Here is a 25933-nt window from a genome sequence, read left to right as displayed (position 1 = left end):
CACAGAAATTATTTGCATTCCTATATACTAACAATGAAAAATCAGAAAGAGAAATTAAGGAATCAATCCTATTTACCACTGCAACAATAAAATACCTAGGAATAAATCTACCTAAGGGGGACAAAACAGCTGTATACAGAAAACTGTAAGACACTGATGAAAAAAATCAAAGACAACATAAACAGATGGAGAGATATACCATGTTTTTGGATTGGAAGAGTCAATACTGTGAAAATGACTATACTACCCAAAGCAATCTACAGATTCAATGCATCCCTATCAAAATACCAATGGCGTTTTTCACAGAACTAGAACAAAAAAAAATCTCACAATTTGTATGGAAACACAAAAGACCCTGAGTAGCCAAAACAGTCTTGAGAAAGTATAGAGCTGGAGGAATCAACCTTCTTGATTTCAGACTATACTACAAAGCTATAGTCATTAAGACAGTATGGTACTGCCACAAAAACAGAAATACAGACCAATGGAGCAAGATAGAAAGTTCAGAGATAAACCCTCATACCTATGGGCACCTTATCTTTGACAAAGGAGGCAAGAATATACAATGAAGAAAAGACAGTTTCTTCAATAAGTGGTGGTGCGAAAACTGGACAGTCACATATGAAAGAATGAAATTAGAACACTTCCTAACACCATACACAAAGATAAACTCACAATGGATTAAAGAACTAAATATAAGATGAGAAACTATAGAACTCTTAAGAGGAAAACATAGGCAGAATACTCTTCGGCATAAATCATAGCAAGATCCTCTATGACCCACCTTCTAGATTAAGGGAAATAAAAACAAACAAAGGGAACCTTAAAACTTAAAGTTTTTGCATAGCAAAGGAAACTATAAACAAGGTATAAAGACAACAAAAGACAACCCTCAGAATGGGAGAAAATAACAGCTAATGAAACAACTAACAAAGGATTAATCTCCAAAATAGATACGCAGTTCATGCAGCTCAATACCAGAAAAACAAACAACTCAATCAAACAATGAGCAGAAGATCTAAACAGACATTTCTCCAAAGAATACAGATAGCTAATAAACATATGAAAAGATGCTCAATGTCGACAGCTCATTATTAGAGAAATGCAAATCAAAACCACAAGGTATCACCTCACACAGGTCAGAATGGCCATCATCAAAAAACTACAAAAAATAAATGTTAAGAGAGGGTGTGGAGAAAAGGAAAGCCTCTAGCACTGTTGGTGGGAATGTAAACTGGTACAGCCACTATGGGGCACAGTATGGAGATTCCTTAAAAAACTAGGAATAAAACTACCATATGACCCAGCAATTGTACTACTGGGCATACACCCTGAGAAAACCAAATCTGAAAGAGACACATGTACCCCAATGTCCACTGCAGCACTATTTACAAGACCTAGGACATGGAAGCAACCTAGATGTCCATCAATAAGTGAATGGATAAAGAAGATGTGGTACATATATACGATGAAATATTACTCAGTCATAAAAAGGAATGCATTTGAGTCAGTTCAGTTCTAATGAGGTGGATGAACCTAGAGCCTAATATACAGAGTGAAGTTATGTCAGAAGGAGAAAAACAAGTATCATATATTAACACATATACATGGAATCTAGAATAATGGTACTGATGAACCTATTTGCAGGACAACAATGGAGACACAGACATAGAGAACAGACTTGTGGACACGGTGAGGGAAGGAGAAGCTGGGGGAAATTTAGAGAGGAGCATGGAAACAGATACACTACCATATGTAAAACAGATAGCCAGCAGGAATTTTCTGTATGATGCAGGGAGCTCAAACCAGTGCTTTGTGGCAACATAGAAGGGATCAGGTGGGAGGTGGAAGTGGGGGTTCAGGAGGAAGGGGCCATATGTATACCTATGGCTGACTGATGTATGGCAGAAACCAAAACAATATTACAACATAGTTATCCTCCAATTAAAAATAAATAAATTTTAAAAATATTCCTGGCTCATGTGACAACTTTTCATTTTTACATGTTCTACAAAGAGTACCATGACTTTCAAGAATTCTGTCTACAGAGTTTAAGAATAAAAATCACAAGATAGCAGGTTAGATTTGGTATCATTCTTTAACATAAGAAAGATCTCGATACCTGAGAAGGCATTCATTTTGCTTGGATTGTTCAGAGTAAGAATGCCAATGCCATTGTCTTCCTTCTGAAGGTCAATGGATCCACCAGGCAACTGTTCAAGTTTTTTTTTCACTTCTTCTTCATGGAAGCCATGAGAAGTATTATAAAGTGACAATCCTATCTGATGCAGGAATTTTTTCTTTACAGCGTTAGGCGACGTCTTCAAAAGACTTGCCATTTCTGGAAAAAAGAGAGAAGTAGGCAGTAGTCTAGCTAAACAGACACTTTTCTAATATAATACATTAATAGGCTTTAGCAAGGAACCTTTTTGTTTACTGAAAGGACTTCCCTACTTCTCAAAGCACTCTAAGTACCAGATTACTTCCCTTTTCCCAGCTTCTCAAACCAAACAATTCACAAAGTACACTATTTCAGTACATGACTAGGAGATGATGACATGGTTACAGGACATTTACTGAGATCCAACACACAAGAGGGTTTAGAAAACTGTTGCTCTTCTGTAGTTTGCACCATCTCCTGCCTTCAGGGAGTCTTCTTCATGATGGCAGTTCTTCAAACTCTAAATCTAAGAAAAAATTCAGGCCAAAAGTCCCTTTGGAAACAACCTCTAGGCAGAAATGCAACAGAGCAGTATTCTTGGTATTATCCTTATCTTATGTAATGCTCTCACAGAAACAGAAGGAGTCCCAAGGAAAATAGGGAAAGAAATAGGAACACATATGTAAGGTTTCTGCATCCCCCAAAGTTCTGTCAACTCTTCTCATTTTATATATCTCATCTCCGGGTAATCGCCTATTTGTTCAAATGCTTTTTTGTAAGTATTTTTGCTGACATAAAAAATACACTCAGAAATGATACAAATCATAAGTTACAGTTCAATGAATTTTCACAAGGCAAATACATTCAAGTAAATAGCACTCAGATCAAGAAACAGAACATGAACCTAATAAGGTCCACCATTCATTGTGCCACTTTTTGGTCATGACTCCAAATAAGGATAACAACTATCTTGACTTCTAACACTCAAGATTAGTTGGCCTGCTAGTGAACATTATATAAATTGAAAAATATGGTATATCTTCTTTTGTCTGGTTTCAACTATGTTTGTGACACCTATTACTATTATTATGTGTAATGAAATTCTAAATAGTCCATTCTTTTCATTGTTGTATTTCATTATATGAATATACCACTATTCATCAATTCCAATGTAAATAGACATTAGGGTTGTTTCTGGGTTTCGGCATTACAAGTAGAGCTGCTGTGAACATTTTAGTATCTGTCTTTGGGTCAACACATATGCACTTCTGTTGGCTATATCTAAAAATAGAAGTAGTGGATCAGGCAGCAGCTGGCTAAAACTGATTGTTAAACAGTGAAGAATTTTGCAAGTTGTTTTTTTTAAACCACTGGTAGCTTGAAATTATAAGAAATAAAAAAACTTAAAATGGTCCATTTTCAAGGGTGCTGGCTTTGGGTGGAAAAATTACTACCAGCCAAAGTGGCCTAACAGCTTAGTGACACAGTAACCATAAGGGTTATAAAACTGGAAAGTCAGGGCAAACAAAGGGAGGGTGGAATGTCTAGGATTTTCATGGAGGCTCATTCTACTAGTGAATTCAAAACAGAAAACAGGAATGGGTGCACAGGAAAGGAAGAAACAAGATGTAAGGGAGGGGCAAGCCCATATAGAGAGAAGGAACAAACCTAGGCAACATCCAGGAAGACTGTTCATCACACAGTACTCAGCCAAGAAGGAAGTGGGGGAAGGGCTTGCATGCCAGGGGATAAAACTGCTTGTTTTAATGACACTGGGTATGCCTGCCCACCAGACACCAGATCTTGCAAGACCGTCATTAAAGCCTCTCTTCTAACTGCACCTAGTGTCTCCAAGTTCCTTCTTTCAGTCTGGGCCAGTGGGCTTTATTTCCCACAGAAATTACTCATGGTGAAAAGTATTAGCAAACTCTACGTATCAATCTCTCTCTCCTTCTCACACTCACACACATCACACACACACTGCCATTTGCCATTTTCTAAGGGCTGGTCATAATGATCATACCTGTTCATTTGTTCCACTTTAAGAGATATTGGCTAATAAGAGTTTTCATATCTACAGACAGTGAACATTCCAGTTGCTCCATGATCTTATTAATCATTTGCTAATGTCTTTTTATTTCCTTTCTTTCCATTTTAGGTATTCTAGATAGTGATACAGTCATTGTGGTATCACTTTGCATTTCTATGACGTCTAATGAAGTGAAACTCCATTTTCATATGCTAACTTGTTATTTGTATATCATCTATTGTAAAGTGCCTCTTCCAAGTTTTTTTTACCTATTTTTTCTATTTATTTACCTTTTATTCCAGCACAAGCTGGAATCAAGATGGCCGGGAGAAATATCAATAACCTCACATATGCAGATGACACCACCCTACGGCAAAAAGTGAAGAGGAACTAAAAAGCCTCTTGATGAAAGTGAGTGAAAAAGTTGGCTTAAAGCTCAACATTCAGAAAACGAAGATCATGGCATCCAGTCCCATCGCTTCATGGCAAATAGATGGGGAAAGACTGGAAACAGTGTCAGACTTTATTTTGGGGGGGCCCCAAAATCACTGCAGATGGTGACTGCAGCCATGAAATTAAAAGACGCTTACTCCTTGGAAGGAAACTTATGACCAACCTAGATAGCATATTCAAAAGCAGAGACATTACTTTGCCAACAAAGGTCCATCTAGTCAAGGCTATGGTTTTTCCAGTGGTCACGTATGGATGTGAGAGGTTGGACTGTGAAGAAAGCTGAGTGCCGAAGAATTGATGCTTTTAAACTGTGGTGTTGGAGAAGACTCTTGATAATCTTTTGGACTGCAAGGAGATTCAACCGGTCCATTCTAAAGGAGATCAGTCCTGGGTGTTCTTTGGAAGGACTGATGCTAAAGCTGCAACTCCAGTACTTTGGCCACCTCATGCAAAGAGTTGACTCATTGGAAAAGACTGATGCTGGGAGGGATTGAGGGCAGGAGGAGAAGGGGACAACAGAGGATGAGATGGCTGGATGGCATCACCGACTCAATGGATATGAGTTTGGGTGGACTTCAGGAGATGGTGTTGGACAGGGAGGGCTGGCGTGCTGCAGCTCATGGGGTTGCAGAGTTGGACATGACTGAGCGACTGCACTGCACTGAACTGAACTTAACCTTTTACTACTACCTTGTAGAAATTCTTTTATTCATTTGCCTATAGCTTTTTATTAAAATTCTTATGACAATAAATCCTGCATTTCCATCTCCATTGGAAATGTTATGCCTGTGTACTCCTAAATCAAACAAAAATCTACTTCCATATGCCTCACCTCACCACAGGCTTCTCAAAATCAGTTTAAACCTACTAAAACCTGTAACTACTTTATTCCTTCCCTTAATTATCTGTAGTATCAACCACACAGAAAGCCAGAGTAGAAAACCCAATCTCCCAATCTCCTTCCCCTCCTTCATATCTCATGTACAACCTACCTTTTTATTTTTCCAATCCTTTATTTCCCCTACAACAAAGTTCAAACCTATGTCTCTGGATGAATACAATGGTCACCATTAGTTTCACACTACTCCTTAAAATCAGAGCTATCTTTATACTGTATGCTACTAAAAGCACAAATCTACAAATACATTTTCAAAGAAACTGAAAAGATTTAAAATAGGGTGACTTCTCAGGTCTTGAGCATGAACCTAAATGAACACAAAGAAGAAATAAAATGATAAAGGTTGATAAACTTAGGTCTATGGGAAATGGAAGGTGAAGTTCAAAAATATAGTATTTTTACTAATTAAAATATGAAATAGCTATGAAAAAATAGAGGATTTTAGAGGCTTTCTAAATTATTTGCTAAATGTAAACATCAAGTTTTCTCAAGATTCTCTTAGCTAGCAGAGGAAATCTACACTAAAAATTTCAGGAGTTGTTGAGAAATGACAAGCAATGGAGCTAGAAACAAATTAAATTAGCAAACAAAACTTATATACTCATGCCTATATACATAGGGGAACCACTGCCCAAAACCACCTACCCTGGCCAGGGTCGACAGTAACCACTTGCATGAGTTATCTTACAACAGGAGACCTTGGTAGGGAACACGGAAGCTACCACCAACTGGAAGAACTTGGGAAAAGTCAAAAGGAGTGAGACGCCAATTCATATGTCCTGCCAACCTCCCAGAATCCCTCTCGCTGGAATCCATCTTGGCTGAGCAATGCGCAGGCCACCGGAAGGAACCTGAGTCAGAATGATTAGCCAGAGACAACCCAGAAACTAACTCCATTATCATAAAACCAACACTGCAAGCCACGTGGCAGAGCAGCTCTGGGTTCCCTTACCTTGCTGCTCTTCACCTGGGAGCCACTTCCCAATGAAGTCTCTTGCTTTGTCAACACATTTATCATCTGGAACAATTCATTTCTAAATGTTAGACAAGAGCCTACTCTTGGACCCTGGACGGCATCTCCCTTCCTGCAGACCCTTTCCTGCAACATACATAAGCTCACAACTCCAGCCATGTGCATAAAAAATCCATCTCGACCTCAAACACTGTTCTCTTTTTCATCTCCCCTTTCACTATCCCCAGATTCAAGTTCAGTGATCAATATTTGTGGGAAAAATAAAGAAATAGATCATATTACTGTACATCATTTCAAAATGAGTTTGGAAGCCTTTTTGCTTTTTGAAGATAAAATCTGAGAAACATACATTATGACTAGATTAGCAATTAAGATACATCTTTTAAAACAGGTCAGGATTCTTTATTGGATTATTTAAAATAGACAATAGTTTCATTCTAAGAATAAAAAGTGGGTTGAAGAGTTTCTGTGCTTAAGACCCAGTAAGTAAATGACACACTACATGTAGGTTTTTATAGTCAAGAAATTCATAGGACTGGGATCCTATATAAACACATGTGCATGTGATAAGATATATTTGGTAAGATATAATTGGTAACAGTTCAATGGAAATTAACTGAGTTCTTATTAGTCATCTCCCCTCTATTAAAAAAAAATTTACCCTCAACAAATTTTCAGTTTTATCAAAGAAATGAAGTATTTACTAAGCAAAAATAACTCAATTCTCTAATTGAAAATAGAACAAAATTCCTCCTTTTATTAAGCTTTATTAGAGACGTGATTTTTTCCCCTCTCTTCACCAGTTAAATTTTATCATGAAGTCTAAGAATTTTCTATAGGCAGAAAGGGACCTGAAGATACTAAATCAGTGCATAGGATTATGATATTTTACTTCCCTTCGTTCTTTCTGAGTTTTAACATTTTAGGCAGAAGTAGAACAAAAATTAAGCACCATCCTAATTTGCTGGGGAGTAACGAAAGGAAAAAGTAAACTCAGATTAGCTTTTCTCTATAGTGTCTTGTGGCCAAAATATTGGCAGAGGGGGCTACTTTAAGAAACTCTCATCTTATATACTTTCAGAGTATCAGTTCTTCACCTAACTATATACAGTCCTCCTTGTCCATCACCAACTCCCAGAGTTTACCCAAACTCATGTCCATTGAGTCAGTGATGCCATCCAGCCATCTCATCCTCTGTCATCCCCTTCTCCTCCTGCCCCCAATCCTTCCCAGCATCAGGGTCTTTTCCAGTGAGTCAACTCTTCGCATGAGGTGGCCAAAGTACTGGAGTTTCAGCTTCAGCATCAGTCCTTCCAATGAACACCCAGGCCTGGTCTCCTTTAGGATGGACTGGTTGGATCTCCTTGCAGTCCAAGGGACTCTCAGGAGTCTTCTCCAACACCACAGTTCAAAAACATCAATTCTTTGGCGCTCAGCTTTCTTCACAGTCCAACTCGCACATCCATACATGACCACTGGGAAAACCATAGTCTTGATTAGATGAACCTCTGTTGGCAAACTAATGTCTCTGCTTTTGAATATGCTATCTAGGTTGGACATAACTTTCCTTCCAAGGAGTAAGCGTCTTTTACTTTCATGGCTGTAATCACCATCTGCAGTGATTTTGCAGCCCAAAAAATTAAAGTCTGACACTGTTTCCACTCTTTCTCCATCTATTTCCCATGAAGTGATGGGACCAGATGTCATGATCTTCGTTTTCTGACTGTTGAGCTTTAAGCCAACTTTTTCACTCTCCTCTTTCACTTTCATCAAGAGGCTTTTTAGTTCCTCTTCAATTTCTGCCATAAGGGTGGTGTCATCTGCATATCTGAGGTTATTGATATTTCTCCCGGCAATCTTGATTCCAGTTGTGCTTCTTCCAGCCCAGTGTTTCTCATAATGTACTCTGCATAGAAGTTAAATAAGCAGGGTGACAATATACAGCCTTGACGAACTCCTTTTCCTGTTTGGAACCAGTCTGTTGTTCCATGTCCAGTTCTAACTGTTGCTTCCTGACCTGCATATAGGTTTCTCAAGAGGCAGGTCGGGTGGTCTGGTATTCCCATCTCTTTGAGAATTTTCCACAGTTTACAGTTTACTGTGATCCACACAGCCAAATTAGCACTAATCAATTAGAATGAAAATGATACAGCCTCACTCCCCTTCCAAAACAAATCTAAGAAAACAAGAAACAAGGCCCACATTTCCATTTCATAAGTAATGAAAGCTTACCTATATGTGAAGCTTTCCTCTAGGGAGTCACCTACTTACTGTCAAATTCTGAAGCAATAGGAAAGACCTCAAAGTTCTTACTCTTTTTCTCTAAATAAATACATATATTTTTATAGCATAATATTAATTTATTAAAAAGCTTTAAAACTTGAGGCATCACTTCAAGTAACTAAACAGCTGCCCAGAATCACAAATCTTTTGAACAGGTAAGAATATATTTTACATAAAATATGTATCTGATGAAATAAAAATATTTGTTATGAAACTGTGATATTATTATTCCTAAATTACTTCTATAAAAGACTGTTGTCTTAAATTTGAAATCAGGTTTCAGTACAGTGGCTAGAATGAAAATAAACGTAGACATAAAGAAAGCTAACCTAACATACTTTTGAAAAAGTTAGGTTTCAGAATGAGTGTGTTGTATTTCCTAACCTAGACAATGGATAAACAGGTATTTATTTTTGTTGTTGCTGTTCTTTAAACTCTTCTTATGCTTTTTAAACTATGTGCAAGTATGCTACATTTCTCATTAAACTTTTTTTATTAAAGGATACCATTTCAAATTTGGAATGGAGAGGTGTCTCTGCCTTTACCAATAATCTCTCCCAATCTTCTAAAACACTAATTTCAAAACTAATTTTTCTAAGTATTCTGTTTTTTGCATAGAAGATATTTAATAAAGAACATACATATTGCTATAGGTGGCCACATAGGTATCTGTAGTCTCTTGCAGTTCTGAAAACTAAGAAGTGTCCTCATTAAAGGTAATAATATTTCTTAAAACTTGATGTATGACCAGAAACCAGTTAAGAAAGAATTAGAGACACTCCTGCCTCCAGTAAATTATGATGACTCATAATGATGCTCCTGCCTCCAGTAAATTTAAAAACTCCCTATTGGCAGGGGCCACATCTTATTCATGGTTTTAGCACACAGAGTTTTTACATTTAACATTTGTGGTACTAAATGACACCTAATGTGGTTATTACTGTATAGGGATTACTATAGTTGTTATTCTTGTATGCTCAGTCGTGTCCAACTCTTTGTGACCCACGGACTGTTAGCCCTCCAGGCTCCTCTGTTCAAGGAATTTTCCAGGCAAGAATACTGGAGTAGGTTGCCACTTCCTCCTCCAGGGAGTCTTGCCCACCCAGGGACCAAACCAGCATCTCCAGCATTTCCTGCACTGGCAGGGGATTCTTTACCCCTAGCGCCACCCAGGAAGCCCAGTGATTACTGTATACCTAACCATCATTTCCCAAACTAAATAAAAGATCTCTGTCTACCAGACAGAAAAAGTTTATTTCATTGTGGGGATTTTAGGAATTCCAAGTCCAGAATATGTAGCTCTAAGTGCTTAAGGGTATTAGAGTCAGCCAGAGAAGAAGGTCTCCCTTTCATTGGCCCCTGGTCAGTTTGATGCAGAACCACCACTCCACTATCATCCCCAGCTTAGGAGTCCCTACCCCTCTTCACAAGAAGGGTAAGAGCTGTGGGTCTGATTTTTTTTTTTTTTCAGGTATACAAATCAGGTTGGCATACAACACAATCTTTACCACATCATTAATAAAAATAGACACTTTTTAAGAAATGAAGTTAAGTTACAGATAATAAGACATTACCTACTTATAATGTCTGTGGTTAGTGATTCACATTTTACAAGGATTTGGTTAGTAGTGTACTTCATATTTTAACTATATAACGATTTCTCTCACAAGGGTTAGAGCGAGGCAGTTACGTTCTCTGACTTTCTCAGAATCAGAGGCATTTTACCCAGGAAGTACTGAGCCTAAGACCTAGTAACTGTTAGCGGAAAACTTAAGTGGAGAACTCATGACTTGATCTACTTTCCCCGGTCGTTCTTCCAAAGAACAAAACTATTGGTTTTGAGCCAAGATAAGTAATTCAGTCACAGCACTACAGCTTTCCGTAGAAGGCAACAGAGTGAAACTATTTCCACTGGTACTACTGCCGCTTTGGATTTTCTTTGTTCTGATTTCCCTTCTTTCGTCCTTTTCATCTCTACTGCCTTGTCTCTCATGCTCCCCTCTCTGCCTCTCAGCTTGTGTGGGACATGGAACCAGGGGCTGCCTTTATCTTGGGAAGGCATTTGAAGAAGATTAAAGCTGTAGGGCTCATGGTTTCTTAGGCCTGCTTCTAGTCTAGGAAAAATAAGCTCTCAAGGTCACTGGCCAGATCAGTTCACAAAACTGAGGGGCCTACACAGAGAGAGCCAAACACAACATGACCAAGCTGGCTTTTGCCTAGAATATGCTCTCTGCACGTTTTGCCCCGAGTGATAAGTTATATATAGTCATATATAGAAGAGACTATTAAATGTAAAATTCATTTGGGGGTGAGGTCTTTTCCACGTTGACCATGACTTTAATGTAAGAGAACTGTGCCAAAGAAACTTGATGAGAACTTAGATGGCTATTTAAAAAAAGAAAAATGTTGCCTATGTTTTCCATAGTATTCTGTTTAGGGAAAATAAAAAAAGAGTTAAACTAGAAAATAAGAAGGAGTAAGACTTGTAAAATCATTAGCATTTTTAATTATTATGAAGGGATAATAGAATCAATAAACAACATATCTTTTCTAATTGTAAGGAGTCTGCCTGTTCTGTCTTCACATACATCTCCCCCCACCACCACTTCCAATGAAGCTTCCCAGGTGGCGCTAGTGGTAAAGGAATCCACCTGCCAATGCAGGAGATCTAAGAGATGCGAGGTCGGGAAGATTCCTTGGAGAAGGAAACGGCAATCCATTCCAGTATTCTTGTCTGGAGAATCCACGGACAGAGGAGCCTGCTGGGGCTACAGTCCATAGGGTTGCAAAGAGTCAGACACGACTGAAGTGACTTAGCATGGCACCCCACCCCAATATCCAAAACAAGGGCAATCAGTATAGACATCATCAGATGTACCTTTTTACACTTAAATCATTACCAAATTTAAACATTATGTCACTAATATTTTTGCTTCATTGGACATCTTTGATATACTCATTTTTCCATGGAAACCTCATAATAAAAACCTCATGGATCCTTTCCTCTATTGATTCCATTTTTTTTTTTTTTTTGGCCCCCTCAAACTCCTGTCCTCCTTCCACTAACTCTCCCTTCTTTTCTCTCCTCAGATCCCCTTGTTGGTGGCAAAGAGTAGTACCTGAGAAACTCAAGTACAATGCTAAGCCTCTCAAGTTTGCCGATTCCAAGATTAGGGGTCCAATCCTTGACACTGGATAAGAGCCTATTATGAATACTTTCTGGAGAATGGCATGGCAACCCACTCCAGTATCTTGCCTGGAGAATCCCCACGGACAGAGGAGCCTGACAGGCTACAGTCCTTGGGGCTGCAGAGAGTTGGACACGATTGAGCAACTTACCACAAATCACATGGATCAGTTCAGTTCAGTTGCTTAGTCATGTCTGACTCTTTGTGACCCCATGGACTGTAGCCTGTCAGGGTTGCTAATCCATCCTGCTGGTTGCTTTGCTGTCCTACCACAACCAGACTCAGCCCAGCTGAACAAGCTCATAACCATGCCATCAGAAAGGGGAAAGAGAAGAGATCCGAGATCAAAGGTTTCACTCTCTCCATGTTTTCTAACTTTTTCAAAGGCAAACAAGGAAGCTCCCTTCCCTACACAGAGACTAAGCTCTCTGTTCTCTCAGAAGCTGTAACCTGTTTCATCAGGTGCTGGAAATATCCAGAAAGTAAACACAAACACATACTGAGCAAGAAAAAAATAAGCATAAGGCAGGGAGTAAACAAAAAATCACAACTATTCCATTTCAGACTGTCAGCATATGACCCATTTTTGGCATTTGAATTTGGTTTTAGGCTGTCATTAATTAACACTTCACTTCCCTGGTGGCTCAGACGGTAAAGCATCTGCCTACAATGCAGGAGACCCGGGTTCGACCCCTGGGTTGGGAAGATCTTCTGGAGAAGGAAATGGCAACCCACTCCAGTACTCTTGCCTGGAAAATCCCATGGATGGAGGAGCATGGTAAGCTACAGTCCATGAGGTCACAAACAGTCAGACAAGACTGAGCAACTTCACTTTCTTTCTTTCTTAATTAACCTTCAAGTTTCACTACTTGAGTCATACACTATACTGTGCATGTACTGAGTATGCCACACATACCTTTTTTCCTGCCAGCCAAAATGAACTTCTTTCAGTTGTTCATATCCTTCAGTTGTTCTATTCATTCCAACCCTCTGAGTATGTGATTCCCCATTACACTTTTTTCTTCCTCAAAGCAACTCCAAATCAACTCCTCTAATACCCTCAACTACACAAAATACTCTGTCTGCTCTCACAATGTTTAGATCCTTCATTAACCTTCACTCACACTTTGCTGTAACTACTCCTTTAACCAAATCTTCCCGCTAGATTTAGCTGCAAGAGGACATTTGCAATGCCTGGTACTGCTGCTGCTGCTGCTAAGTCACTTCAGTCGTGTCCGACTCTGTGCGACCCCACAGACGGCAGCCCACCAGGCTCCCCCATCCCTGGGATTCTCCAGGCAAGAACACTGGAGTGGGTTGCCATTTCCTTCTCCAATGCATGAAAGTGAAAAGTGAAAGTGAAGTCGCTCAGTCGTGTCCGACCCTTAGCATGGACTGCAGCCTACCAGGCTCCTCTGTCGATGGGATTTTCCAGGCAAGAGTACTGGAGTGGGGTGCCACTGCCTTCTCCGAATGCCTGGTACAATACTTGACAAATAATATTTGCCAATAACAATTCGGCACACAAGGCTTGAGAATCCACAACACAAGACAGGCTAAAGAATCTCTCCACAAGTCAATTCCACCTACCCTGTTCATTAATCCCACCACTTACCTTGTTTCAGTTCCACTCTTCTATGCAAGCTAGTCTCTCTTCTTGGAATGCTTATCACTGCCAACTCACCAGCTAACTAAGATCTACTCATCTTTCAGGTCAGACTAATAAACTATCAAGAAAAGATCAGCTGTTTTATTACTATGCTCCTCCCTCCCCCAGCTGATTTCACAATTACATGTGTGTGTGCAGTATTAAAAGAATTTTTGAGGCTCAAAAAGAATACTAGAATGAAAGAACATTTACCAAAAATGAGTTTTTCATTTTTATTGTTGAAAAGCTGGCTGCATGAAATCAATGATGCAAATTTTACTTAAGATAACTTAATATGGGCAGTGAGAAGAACAATTATAGCATTCCCAGAGAACACTACTGACGGTTGGAATCAATTTCTAGGCACAAAATACAGCTACTGCTGCCAGGGCTGCCTCCTCAGCAAATCCAAACTGACACAACCTCCAGTAGATAACTTTCTGTATTAAAGGCTTTATCCTTCCTGTGAGCACTCACGCACTTAGCATTTGGCCCAACTCCTTTGAAATTAAGCTGTTCCCACTGGAACTGTGCTGGGCTATGACCTGCAATTTGTTTAGGAATTTTCCCCTTTCAGGGACTCTGTTGTTGCTGTTCAGTCACTCAGTCATGTCCAACTCTTTGTGACCCCATGGACTGCAGCAAGCCAGGCTTCCTTGTCCTTCACCATTTTGCTCTTTGCTGGAGCAGCCGTGAAGAGATACCCCACGTTCAAGGTAAAAGAAACCCAAGTAAGATGGTAGGTGTTGCAAGAGGGCATCAGAGGGCAGACACACTGAAACCATAATCACAGAAAACTATTCAATCTAATCACACTAGGACCACAGTTCAGTCAGTTCAGCCGCTCAGTCGTGTCTGACTCTTTGCGACCCTATGAATTGCAGCACACCAGGCCTCCCTGTCCATCACCAACTCCCGGAGTTCACTCAGACTCACGTCCATCCAGTCGGTGATGCCATCCAGCCATCTCGTCCTCTGTCGTCCCCTTCTCCTCTTGCCCCCAATCCCTCCCAGCATCAGAGTCTTTTCCAATGACTCAACTCTTCGCATGAGGTGGCCAAAGTACTGCAGTTTCAGCTTTAGCATCATTCCTTCCAAAGAAATCCCAGGGCTGATCTCCTTCAGAATGGACTGGTTGGATCTCCTTGCAGTCCAAGGGACTCTCAAGAGTCTTCTCCAACACTACAGTTCAAAAGCATCAATTCTTCGGCACTCAGCCTTCTTCACAGTCCAACTCTCCCATCCATACATGACCACAGGAAAAACCATAGCCTTGACTAGACAGACCTTTCTTGGCAAAGTAATGTCTCTGCTTTTCAATATGCTATCTAGGTTGGTCATAACTTTCCTTCCAAGGAGTAAGCGTCTTTTACTTTCATGGCTGCAGTCACCATCTGCAGTGATTTTGGAACCCCCCAAAATAAAGTCTGACACTGTTTCCCCATCTATTTTCCATGAAGTGTTGGGACCAGATGCCATGATCTTAGTTTTCTGAATGTTGAGCTTTAAGCCAACTTTTTCACTCTCCTCTTTCACTTTCATCTAGAGGCTTTTTAGTTCCTCTTCACTTTCTGCCATAAGGGTGGTGTCATCTGTATATCTGAGGTTATTGAGATTTCTCCCAGCAATCTTGACTCCAGTGTGTGCTTCTTCTAGCCCAGCATTTCTCATGATGTACTGTAAGAATTGCAGCACCATAGGTAAGACAGGGGACGAATCTTGAGACTGTTGAGCCCCTCAAGACAGGGTGGCCAGTCAAGCCCTGGGCTTAACAACATTCCAAGTTTAAAGGACAAACAGGAACTCAGAGCTGCAATTTGCTCACAGGTTGATGATATCAGTTTGTGTCCTAGGATTATAAGCGGGAACCCTGAAGTGCAGTCTTTGAAGTCTCTTCCAGAGTGGATGCGCTACCTAGGACCTTTTCCCAATTAGGACTCCAGATGTGCTGTGTCATGGGACTTCCCAGCGCTGTTTGAGTCTGGATGTTGGTTAAAACCCAATTTGATGATGTATCCTCTGCTATTTCTATTTCTCTCTTCAATGTTACTGTATATTGAAAGTAAGCTAGAAAATTCTCTAATAAATATTGGTATTATTTAGTTTGTATACAATGAGTGGCTTATTAGGTTAACAAACCCTTTGAACCTGAGACAAAAGTGAAAATTTTGGCAAAACATTAATCACATTTATTTCAGGTGCTTTAAGGTAAAAATAGCCTCTTTTATAAAGAAGAGCTAAGGGTTTGGTTTGGCTTTTTTGTTTTGCAGCTATGTAACCTTCTCTATTTATCTTCTGAAATCTTTTTGTCATTTTGATTAAACAGATACTTAGTGTTTTGTAATCTTCTGTAATCCTATTTGTTGAATTTTCCAAAACCTTTTGATATTTTTGAAAACTTCCCCCCAAAATTCAAACTCTAAATTAAGTTTTTTTGACCTGAAAATAACTTTAGGAATGTCCAGAGGGGCCCCTAGAACTTCTTAAAGAACACGTTCTCTCTTCTTATAAAAGGAGATGGTAATTAGGTTTATTTGGTATGTCAAATTTTATGGGAAGCTTTGTCAAAGAAATTATAATAAACTTTCTTAGGTTATCTTGTATACATGAATGCTATTTAAATATTAGATATTGTAGATATCTAGATATTGTATGAAATATCTAGATATTGTATGAAATTTTAGATATTGTATGCAAATTCTGACAATTCTCATGTGTTCTAGTATAATGTTATCAGTTCAGTTCAGTCACTCAGTCATGTCCAACTCTTTGAGACCCCCATGGACTGCAGCACGCCAGGCCTCCCTGTCCATCACCAACTCCCAGAGCTTTCTCAAACTCATGTCCATCAAGTCAGTGATGCCATCCAACCATCTCATCCTCTGTCGTCCCCTTCTCCTCCCACCTTCAACCATTCCCAGCATTAGGGTCTTTTCCAATGAGTCAGTTCTTCGCATCAAGTGGCCAAAGTATTGGCGTTTCAGCTTCAACATCAGTCCTAACAATGAATATTCAGGACTGATCTCCTTTAGGATGGACTGGTTGGATCTCCTTGCAGTCCAAGGGACTCTCAAGAGTCTTTTCCAACACCACAGTTCAAAAGCATCAATTCTTCAGCACTCAGCTTTCTCTAATAATGCAACTCTTACCTTCATACATGACTACTGGAAAAACCATAGCTTTGACACGATGGACCTTTGTTGGCAAAGTAATGTCTCTGCTTTTAAATATACTGTCTAGGTTTGTCATACCTTTTCTTTCAAGGAGCAAGTGATTTTAATTTCAAGGCTGCAGCCTCCATCTGCAGTGATTTTGGAGCCCCCAAAAATAAAGTCTGTCACTGTTTCCACTGTTTGCCCATCTATTTGCCATGAAGTGATGGGACCAGAAGCCATGATCTTAGTTTTCTGAATGCTGAATTTTAAGCCAACTTTTTCACTCTCCTCTTTCACTTTCATCAAGAGGCTCTTTAGTTCTTCTTCACTTTCTGCCATAAGGGTGGTGTCATCTGCATAACTGAGGTTATTTATATTTCTCCCAGCAATCTTGATTCTAGCTTGTGCTTCATCCAGCCCAGCATTTCTCATGACGTACTCTACACATAAGTTAAATAAACAGGCTGATGATATACAGCCATGGTTTTAAAGATGTGGTCACAGAAATGACCAAACAAATTTGTCGATTACATTAAATTGAACCTTCATCTTTAATTATTACTATTTTTAAGTCTTTTGTCATTTATACACAATTATTGTTTATACACTGAGGCTTTTGCAAATGTATTTATCTTCAAAGAAATTCATGGAAAAGATTCTGACAAATACTCTAGGATGAAAGTATTAGATAAATTTAAGATATTGTACAGAACTGGACTTAAAGGACCCTTTTTTTCCTCTCCTTTAAGAAAATGTATCTTACAACAAGGGTTAAAACATTTATTTTTTTTTCCTCCCTTCCTGGTTCCTCCAGAATTTGAAAACCTAAGTATTTTTTTTTTTTCATAACAATATGTATATTTGCAGAAATTCACTGGGAATCTGTTCTCCTCGTAACAAGACACCACTGGAAATACTGGCTATATTACCATAGCTTTGGCTGTATTATCATACTCAGGAAAGGTGTACATAGACTCAGATGTGACCAGACAGCTTTAAGGACCTACTCAAGAAAAATAAATAAATAAACTGGCCGGATACCTTGTTTACAAGGTTCAAGCAAAACAAACTTGAAAAAGAGCTTATATGGTCAGTCACTATTTTCATGGCATTTATGTGAATAATCAAACCAAGTTCAATACCAACAAGATAATTTTACTATGAGTGTCTTTAATAAAAGGATAAACATGGGAGAAAGAAATCATGTTTTCACTTACACAGATATTAAGTTCTAGTCCTACCAATGATCTTCAAGGTTTTGTTACATACCTATATGCTGGACTGGATTCCAAATTCTTCTGCTGTTGTTGTTCAGCCATGTCTGACTCTTTGTGACCCCCATGTACTGCAGCACGCCAGGCTTCTCCATCCTTCACTACCTCCCAGAGTTTGCTTAAACTCATGTCCATTGAGTCAGTGATTCAACCCAACCATCTCAACTTCTGTCGCCCCATTCTCATCCTGTCCTCAGTCTTTCCTAGAATCAGGGTCTTTCCCAATGAGCCAGCTCTTGGCAGCAGGTACCCAAAGTAACTCTTTGGTCAAATATTTTTCCTATCCTTACATGTCTGGCTACTCCTCTTCAAACTAATGTTTTCAATTTTCTTCCACTTTTCTGGTTTGAAATCAGTAGGAAAAAAAGACTGCTCTTGAATTTCCTTAGAACAGTCTATACCAGGTCCTCCTCACGACCTGGAAGGTAACCAAACTTCAAGGACTTGAAACATGAGTACACATCTCACAGCTAAAGAAGACTGCACCTGACAGCTGGTCCTGTACAAACACTGCTGCTGCTGCTGCTGCTGCTGCTGCTGCTGCTAAGTCACTGCAGTCGTGTCCGACTCTGTGTGACCCCATAGATGGCAGCCCACCAGGCTCCCCCGTCCCTGGGATTCTCCAGGCAATAACACCGGAGTGGGCTGCCATTTCCTTCTCCAATGCATGAAAGTGAAAAGTGAAAGTGAAGTCACTCAAGTCGTGCCCGACCCTCAGAGACCCCATGGACTGCAGCCTACCAGGCTCCTCCATCCACGGGATTTTCCAGGCAGGAGTACTGGAGTGGGGTGCCATTGCCTTCTCCAGTACAAACACTGGAAACGCCTAAATCAAACTCACTAGGAAAATAAGCAGCTAGCTTTCCAAAGATGACCTGACCAGGCTTGTATACCCATTTTGTCACTGTTGCTTTTCTCTTTCACGGAAAGACAACACCCAACATACCTACTGGTATTTCTCAAATTATAGTGAGAGGGGACAACCTCTTCTTTTGATTATGGCCTTTCAGAATCTCCATGACAAATTAATCTTTTCACTTGCCAGTTTTTTTTGTTTGTTTTTCTTTTTTTAAGAGTTAGAAGTTCCAGAATTCACTTAAGTTTTTCTTTGTCTGGACTATTAACTATTCTGGACTCTTACCTAGATTCATGGTTTCTGAATTTGCAACCTTACGGCCTGTATTATTGGGTAATACATTTGGTTCTAAACAGTTCTTTTGAAATAACAATACTATTTTAATGGCCTTCCCAGGTGGTGTTAGTAATAAAGAACCTGCCAGTGAAGGAGATGTAAGAAATGTGGGTTAGATCCCTGGGTCATGAGGATCCCCTGGAGGAGGGCATGGCAACCCACTCCACTATTCTTGTCAGGACAATCATATAGACAGAAGAACCTGGCAGGCTACAGTCCATAGGGTCACAAAGAGTCAGAGACAACTCAAACGAATTAGTATGTATGCATACATGTTCACCTTGAGTGGGAACTTCCAGGAAGCATACCTGACTCCAGGTTTGGCTCAGTAGGAAGAGCCTTTTTTCCCTTGGGTCTGAGTAAATGTCAAAGAAAACATGATTAGAGAAGCAGAAACTCAATTGCATAGAAGAATCAGAGAGAAAGACCACTTCCAACAGGGTCACCTGACACTCCCCCTTTCCCAACATGATTTCTTCTATCGGCTACTCTCAGGCTTAAGGTCCTTGTTTAGAACCATCACACAATTTGGTTCTAAACTTCTAACTCTGTATAACTATTTTAAGTTCTGTATTTTGTTGCCTGTCAAATCTTTGTATAACCAGTTTGTTCAACAAGGTGAGGCTTGCTCCACATTTCAAAATGATCAGAACGATCTCAAACGATTTAAGATCTTAGGATCGCAATTTCTCCCTCCTACTCCTCCTTGTTAGGTTTTCTCAATAGGTTTCCAATCGGTGCACTTTCCCACCAAGGTGGGGCCCAACACCCAGCAAGAAGTCCTTCTTGGCACCGAATGACAAAGGCCACTGAAACTAGAAAACCTGCCTCTTCATCAGCGATGCTTTCAGAGAAAAGTAGAAAACGTCAAACTGAATTAAAAAAAAAAAAATCGTTTAAAATAGCTGGAAGGACACACGGCCAAGGGAGGCATCAATTACTCCTTGTTAATTACATACTCCAACAAGAGAGCATCACTCACAGACCCACTAGAAGGGAACATTTCCTGTGTACCTAGCTACTTAGCCTATGAGAAACCATCACTACCTGAACTCTCACCTCAACCCAGGGACTTTCTTCAAAACAACTCCTTTCAACTTCCTCCTTCTTCTCTTTAACATAATGGGCTTCTCCTTTGTTGAACTTATCCATGGCTTTTGCTATAGTTCGCTGGTCCCAACTCCAATTCCTTGGCTACACCCAAATAAGCCCATTTTACTGGTAAAAGAACTGGATGTTTTATTTTTATCTTGAAAGCTTCATGCCTTCCACTTGATTCTGCATTTCTCCAAAAGGAGGCTGCCCACTTCATGGCAGTGTGAACTTAAATGTATCACCTAAATTATCTTCTTTCGTCTTTTATTTTTTTTTAACACTACTGAGAAAGATTGAGGGCAAGAGGAGAAGGCCGCGGACAGAGGATGAGATGGTTGGATGGCATCACAAACTCAATGGACTTGAGATTGTGCAAACTCAGGAAGATACTCAAGGACCGGGAAGCCTGGTGTGCTGCAGCTCACGGGGTCCCAGAGAGTCCGACACGACTTGGCCACTGAACAACAACTGAGTACAGGAATAAGAAAGTATTCAGCATTTAAATGAAATTTAAATAAATTCAGCACTGAAATTACGCGTCTCTATCCTTTTGAAAACGTCAACATCAGCTATTTCTTCACCTTCACAGGAAAGTTCCACTGACCTTTTTCCATCACCTTCCCTCACCGGGCAAAAGGCTCTGCGTCGCTCTGAACAGCGTACCTGCGCCCAGCACAGGGCAGTGGGCCTGCGGCAGGGCCTCACACGGACAGTGCCGCCGAAGCCCCGCGGGTCGCCGTCTGGAATTCTAGTGAAGAAGCGCTAAAGTCCATTACACAGTGACTGCTAGGGTTCGCCAAGACATGCTCCTTAAAGTGTAGCTCCCGCAGCAACAGGGACCTGAAGACCCCACTGGCGACAACATTCCCTTCCGCCCCTCTGCGCCCCTCTTCCGGTCCGTCCGGCTTCCCTTCCGCTTTTCCACCCCGCCGCGGACGCGCTGGCCGCCCTCTTTCTGGTCCGCTGCTTCCGGGTTCCTGTGTTAAATGTCTGCTCCTTCTCTGGCCTCTGGGTTTTACGCTCCTTGGCGGGCACCCCAGACCCAGGAGCCCCGCCCCGACGCGGAGCGCCCCACTCTCTGCCAGGTGCCCGCAGGTGCTCGTGTAGTAAGTGAGCTCGGAAAGCGGGTCTCTGGGCCCGAGCTTCGCTACGCAGGGCTGGGCCCCCTAAGCTCTGAAATCCTGCAGTCCTGCTTTTTTTCAGGCTTCCATGTAAACGTGGAGGAGAAGAAAGACAGTTCAGGAGAATTTCCAAAGGGGAGGGGAGAGAAGTTACCAAGGCTGTACCTTTTCTTTTTTTAGCTTAAATTTATTTATTTTAATTGGAGGCTAATTACTTTATAATATTGTATTGGTTTTACCATACATCAACATGACTCCACCACGGGGGTACACGTGTTCCCCATCCTGAACCCCCCTCCCACCTCCCTCCCGGTACCATCCCTCTGGGTCATCCCAGTGCACCAGCCCCAAGCATCTTGTAACCTGCATTGAACCTGGACTGGAGATTCATTTCTTATATGATATTATACATGTTTCAGTGCCATTCTCCCAAATCATCCCACCCTTTCCCTCTCCCACAGAGTCTAAAAGACTGTTCTATACATCTGTGCCTCTTTTGCTGTCTCACATACAGGGTTATCGTTACCATCTTTCTAAATTCCATATATACTGTAATTAGTGTTTTCCTTTCTGGCTTACTTCACTCTGTGTAATAGGCTCCAGTTTCATCCACCTCATTAGAACTGATTCAAATGTATTCTTTATTGTGTATATGTACCACAGCTTTCTTATCCATTCATTTGCTGATGGACATCTAGGTTGCTTCCATGTCCTGGCTATTATAAACAGTGCTGCAATGAACATTGGGGTACACGTGTCTCTTTCAGTTCTGGTTTCCTCGGTGTGTATGCCCAGCAGTGGGACTGCTGGGTCATAAGGCAGTTCTATTTCCAGTTTTTTAAGGAATCTCCACACTGTTCTCCATAGTGGCTGTACTAGTGTACCTTCTTAAACATCTTTTCTGCGTTCTTGAGCAGAGAGAGGTTTTTTGTCGTTGATTTGTTAAAGACAGCGTATATACCACATGTGATAAGGACATTGTGTGTGTGTCTGTCTGTCTGTCTGTGTGTCTGTACTAGACAGTCATGTCTGACTTTGCGACCCCGTGGACTGTAGCCCGCCAGGCTCCTCTGTCCATCTAATTCTCTAATACAATTATGTAAAGTTAAAAAAAAAAAAAATACTGGAATCCATTGCCATTCCCTTCAGGGCATCTTCTGGACCCAGGGGATCAAACCTGAGTCTCCTGCATTGAAGGAAGATTCTTTATCGTCTGAGCCACCAGGAAGCTTCATTATACTGCTCAGTTCAATTCAGTCACTCAGTCCTCTCTGACTCTTGGCAACCCCATGGATTGCAACATGCCAGGCCTCCCTATCCATCACCAACTCCCAGATCTTACTCAAACTCATGTCCATTGAGTCGGTGATGTCATTCAACCATCTCATCCTCTTTCCTCTCCTTCTCTTCCTGCCTTCAACCTTTCCCAGCATCAGGGTCTTTACCAATGAGTTCTTTGCACCAAGTAGCCAAAGTATTGGAGTTTCAGCTTCAGCATCAGTCCTAACAATGAATATTCAGTACTGATTTCTTTTAGGATGGACTAGTTGGATCTCCTTGCTATCCAAGGGACTCTCAAGAGTCTTTTCCAACACCACAGTTCAAAAGCATCAATTCTTCAGCACTCAGCCTTCTTTATAATGCAACTGTCATATCCATACATGACTACTAGAAAAACCATAGCTTTGACTAGACGGACCTTTGTTGACAAAATAAAGTCTCTGCTTTTAAATATGCTGTCTAGGGTGGTCATAGCTTTTCTTCCAAGAAGTAAGCGTCTTTTAATTCCATGGCTCCAGTCACCATCTGCAGTGATTTTGGAGCCCCCAAAAATAGACTGCCACTGTTTCCACAGTTTCCCCATCTATTTGCCATGAAGTGATGGGATGCCATGATCTTAGTTTTCTGGATGTTGAGTTTTAAGCCAACTTTTTCACTCTCCTCTTTTACTTTCATCAAGAGGCTCTTTAGTTCTTCTTCGCTTTCTGCCATGGGTGTGGTGTCATCTGCATATCTGAGGTTATTGATATTCCTCCTGGCAATCTTGATTCCAGCTTGTGCTTCATCCAGCCCAGCATTTTTCAAGATGTACTCTGCATATAAGTTAAATAAGGAGGGTGATAATATACAACCTTGACAAACTCCTTTCCCAATTTGGAACCAGTCTGTTGTTCCATGTCCAGTTCTAACTGTTGCTTCCTGACCTGCATACAGATTTCTCAGGAAGCAGGTCAGGTGGTCTGGTATTCCCATCTCTTTCAGAATTTTCCACAGTTTGTGGTGATCCACATAGTCAAAGGCTTTGGCATAGTCAATAAGGCAGAAGTAGATGCTTTTCTGGAACTCTCTTGCTTTTTTTGATGATCCAACAGCTGTTGGCAGTTTGTATACTGCTCAACAAGCTTACAGTTACTTGCCAATCAGAGATGCTTTGAAAGGTGGCTGAAAGGAGGCTTATGTTTCTCCAGGAATGGGATTTGGGATTGTTTTGTCAAATAAGATGGATGGATGTCATGTCATGTATGGATGTGAGACTTGGACTATAAAAGAAAGCTGAGTGCTGAAGAATTGATGCTTTTGAACTGTGGTGTTGGATAAGACTCTTGAGAGTCCCTTGGACTGCAAGGAGATCCAACCAGTCCATCCTAAAGGAGATCAGTCCTGAATATTCATTGGAAGGACTGATGTTGAAGCTGAAACTCCAATACTTTGGTCACCTGATGTGAAGAACTGACTCATTGGAAAAGACCCTGATGCTGGGAAAGATTGAAGGCAGGAGGAGAAGAGGAAGACATAGGATAAGATAGTTGGATGGCATTGCAGATTAGATGGACATGATTTTGAGTAAGCTCTGGGAGTTGGTGATGGACAGGGAAGCCTAGTGTGCTGCAGTTCATGGGGTCACAAAGAGTCCGGCATGACTAAGCAACTGAACTGTCAAAGAGGAGGAACTGAAGGTGGATCTCAGTAAATACAGGGTTGATAAACTAGATGTGTACAATAAGGAGGAAGTGGCAAACAAGATTGAACCAATAGGAAGAAGTTCTCATTGAAAGTATTTCATTTCTATTTAATATGATTGGATCATTTCATGTCTCTTCCTTGGTTCTTATCACAACAGAGATTTGGAATGACAGGCTAAAGAGTTTGAAGCAATAAACATGTCACAGTACAGTTCAACTCAAACAGACTGATCTTTCCTCAGACCTTTCCTAAGACATGAGCAGAGCAGGCCAACTCTGAAGGAGTCATAGTCTTTGTACTCCCTCTTGGCACCCTCCTTTTCATACTTCCCGTAGCCTCCTTTTGGTTGTGCCCTATGCAAAATAGAGCTTATATCCACCATCAGTCAAGAAAGGAGATGCAGATGGGCATATATTCAAGGCCAATTGACAATTTCAAGTTATATAACAACAGGCTCAGTTGTGTATGTCTTCCCATAATTTAGACTGTTCTAATCAGATGTGTATATGTATAGATTATTTATGAGCCCTTAATTGGCTCCTGGCTGCCTATGGTTCCTTGAGGAAGCCCCTGTGGTTAGTTTGTATCCTCTGTGTGCTTAGGGTGCCTGTGCAGGAGTTGGAAAAGTCTCTGTGATTATTTTTGTAGCATATCTGTGAGCTCTCCTGGGAGTACCTGGATGGAATTTAAAGGTCTGCTTGTATCCCTTTCCGCTAGGCCACCTCTCCTTGCTCATGAGTAAATTCCTATCTAGCAATATGAAACGGGGGGGGTGGGGGGGCCTTCCCCAGTGGTTCAGCAGTAAAAGAATCTGCCTACAATGCAGGAGATGCAGGAGGCATGTGTTTGATCCCTGGGTTGGGAAGCGCTCCTGAAGGAGGAAATGACAACCCACTTCAATATTCTTGCCTGGAAAATCCCATGGACAGAGGAACCTGGTGGACTACAGTCCATGGGGCTCACAAAGAGACATGACTGAGCACACGCTTGTAAATATGAAATGGGCAACTTGGGCCATTACACGCTGTCTAACGAAATATTCACTTGATTTAAAGGTGATTCAGGAGCACTAACTAGTTTGCATAATGAATGGGAGTAACTAGATGTCTGGTTTTTGTCATGAATTTGTATAGGACATGCGGTATTGCACCAGCTTTGTGTATTGATACAGGATATTGCATTTTTCCAAGGTTGGCAGCTTCAGCAGCTTGTGTAGATCCCTGATAGCATCTTTCTTTCTTAAAGCATCTCATTTAAGGATGAGTCTATCCGATGTCTTATCTTTTCTGTGAGTATTTGGTTACTTGCCAGTTCTCAAAGAATTTAGCGTCAAATTGAGGAGATAAAATATGTAAAGTTTCATACACGTATTAATATATATGGTTATAAAATTATACACATAATCAAAAGGGGTCCAAAGCACTTAGGAGTTTGGCCAGTTGTGCTGGCAACAAGATCATGGGAAGTAGCACAGATGACACAAGCATTTCAGTTCTGTA

The 25933-nt window shown here is 40.7% G+C and overlaps 1 protein-coding gene across 2 annotated transcripts in view; it reads right to left on the bottom strand.

Moving 5' to 3' along the window:
- ECHDC1 (ethylmalonyl-CoA decarboxylase 1) overlaps nt 1-21281 on the bottom strand; it is a 53217-nt gene extending 31936 nt beyond the window's left edge. Inside the window, exons 1-2 of one of the 2 annotated variants that reach the window (XM_055534945.1) lie at nt 21013-21281; nt 2123-2341 (exon numbers count right to left, since the gene is read on the bottom strand). In XM_055534945.1, the coding sequence (XP_055390920.1) occupies nt 2123-2339 (217 nt within the window). In that variant the 5' untranslated portion in view covers nt 2340-2341; nt 21013-21281. Of the gene's footprint in view, nt 1-2122; nt 2342-20953 lie in introns of both variants that reach the window. The other variant, XM_055534943.1, reaches the window with a different exon arrangement.
- Nucleotides 21282-25933: the final 4652 nt, after the last annotated feature.

The sequence above is a fragment of the Bubalus kerabau genome, chromosome 9 (assembly GCF_029407905.1).
Source record: "Bubalus kerabau isolate K-KA32 ecotype Philippines breed swamp buffalo chromosome 9, PCC_UOA_SB_1v2, whole genome shotgun sequence".
NCBI lineage: Eukaryota > Metazoa > Chordata > Mammalia > Artiodactyla > Bovidae > Bubalus > Bubalus kerabau.
Note: the sequence above shows the minus strand (reverse complement) of the source record. Positions and strands in the feature narration are given on the sequence as shown.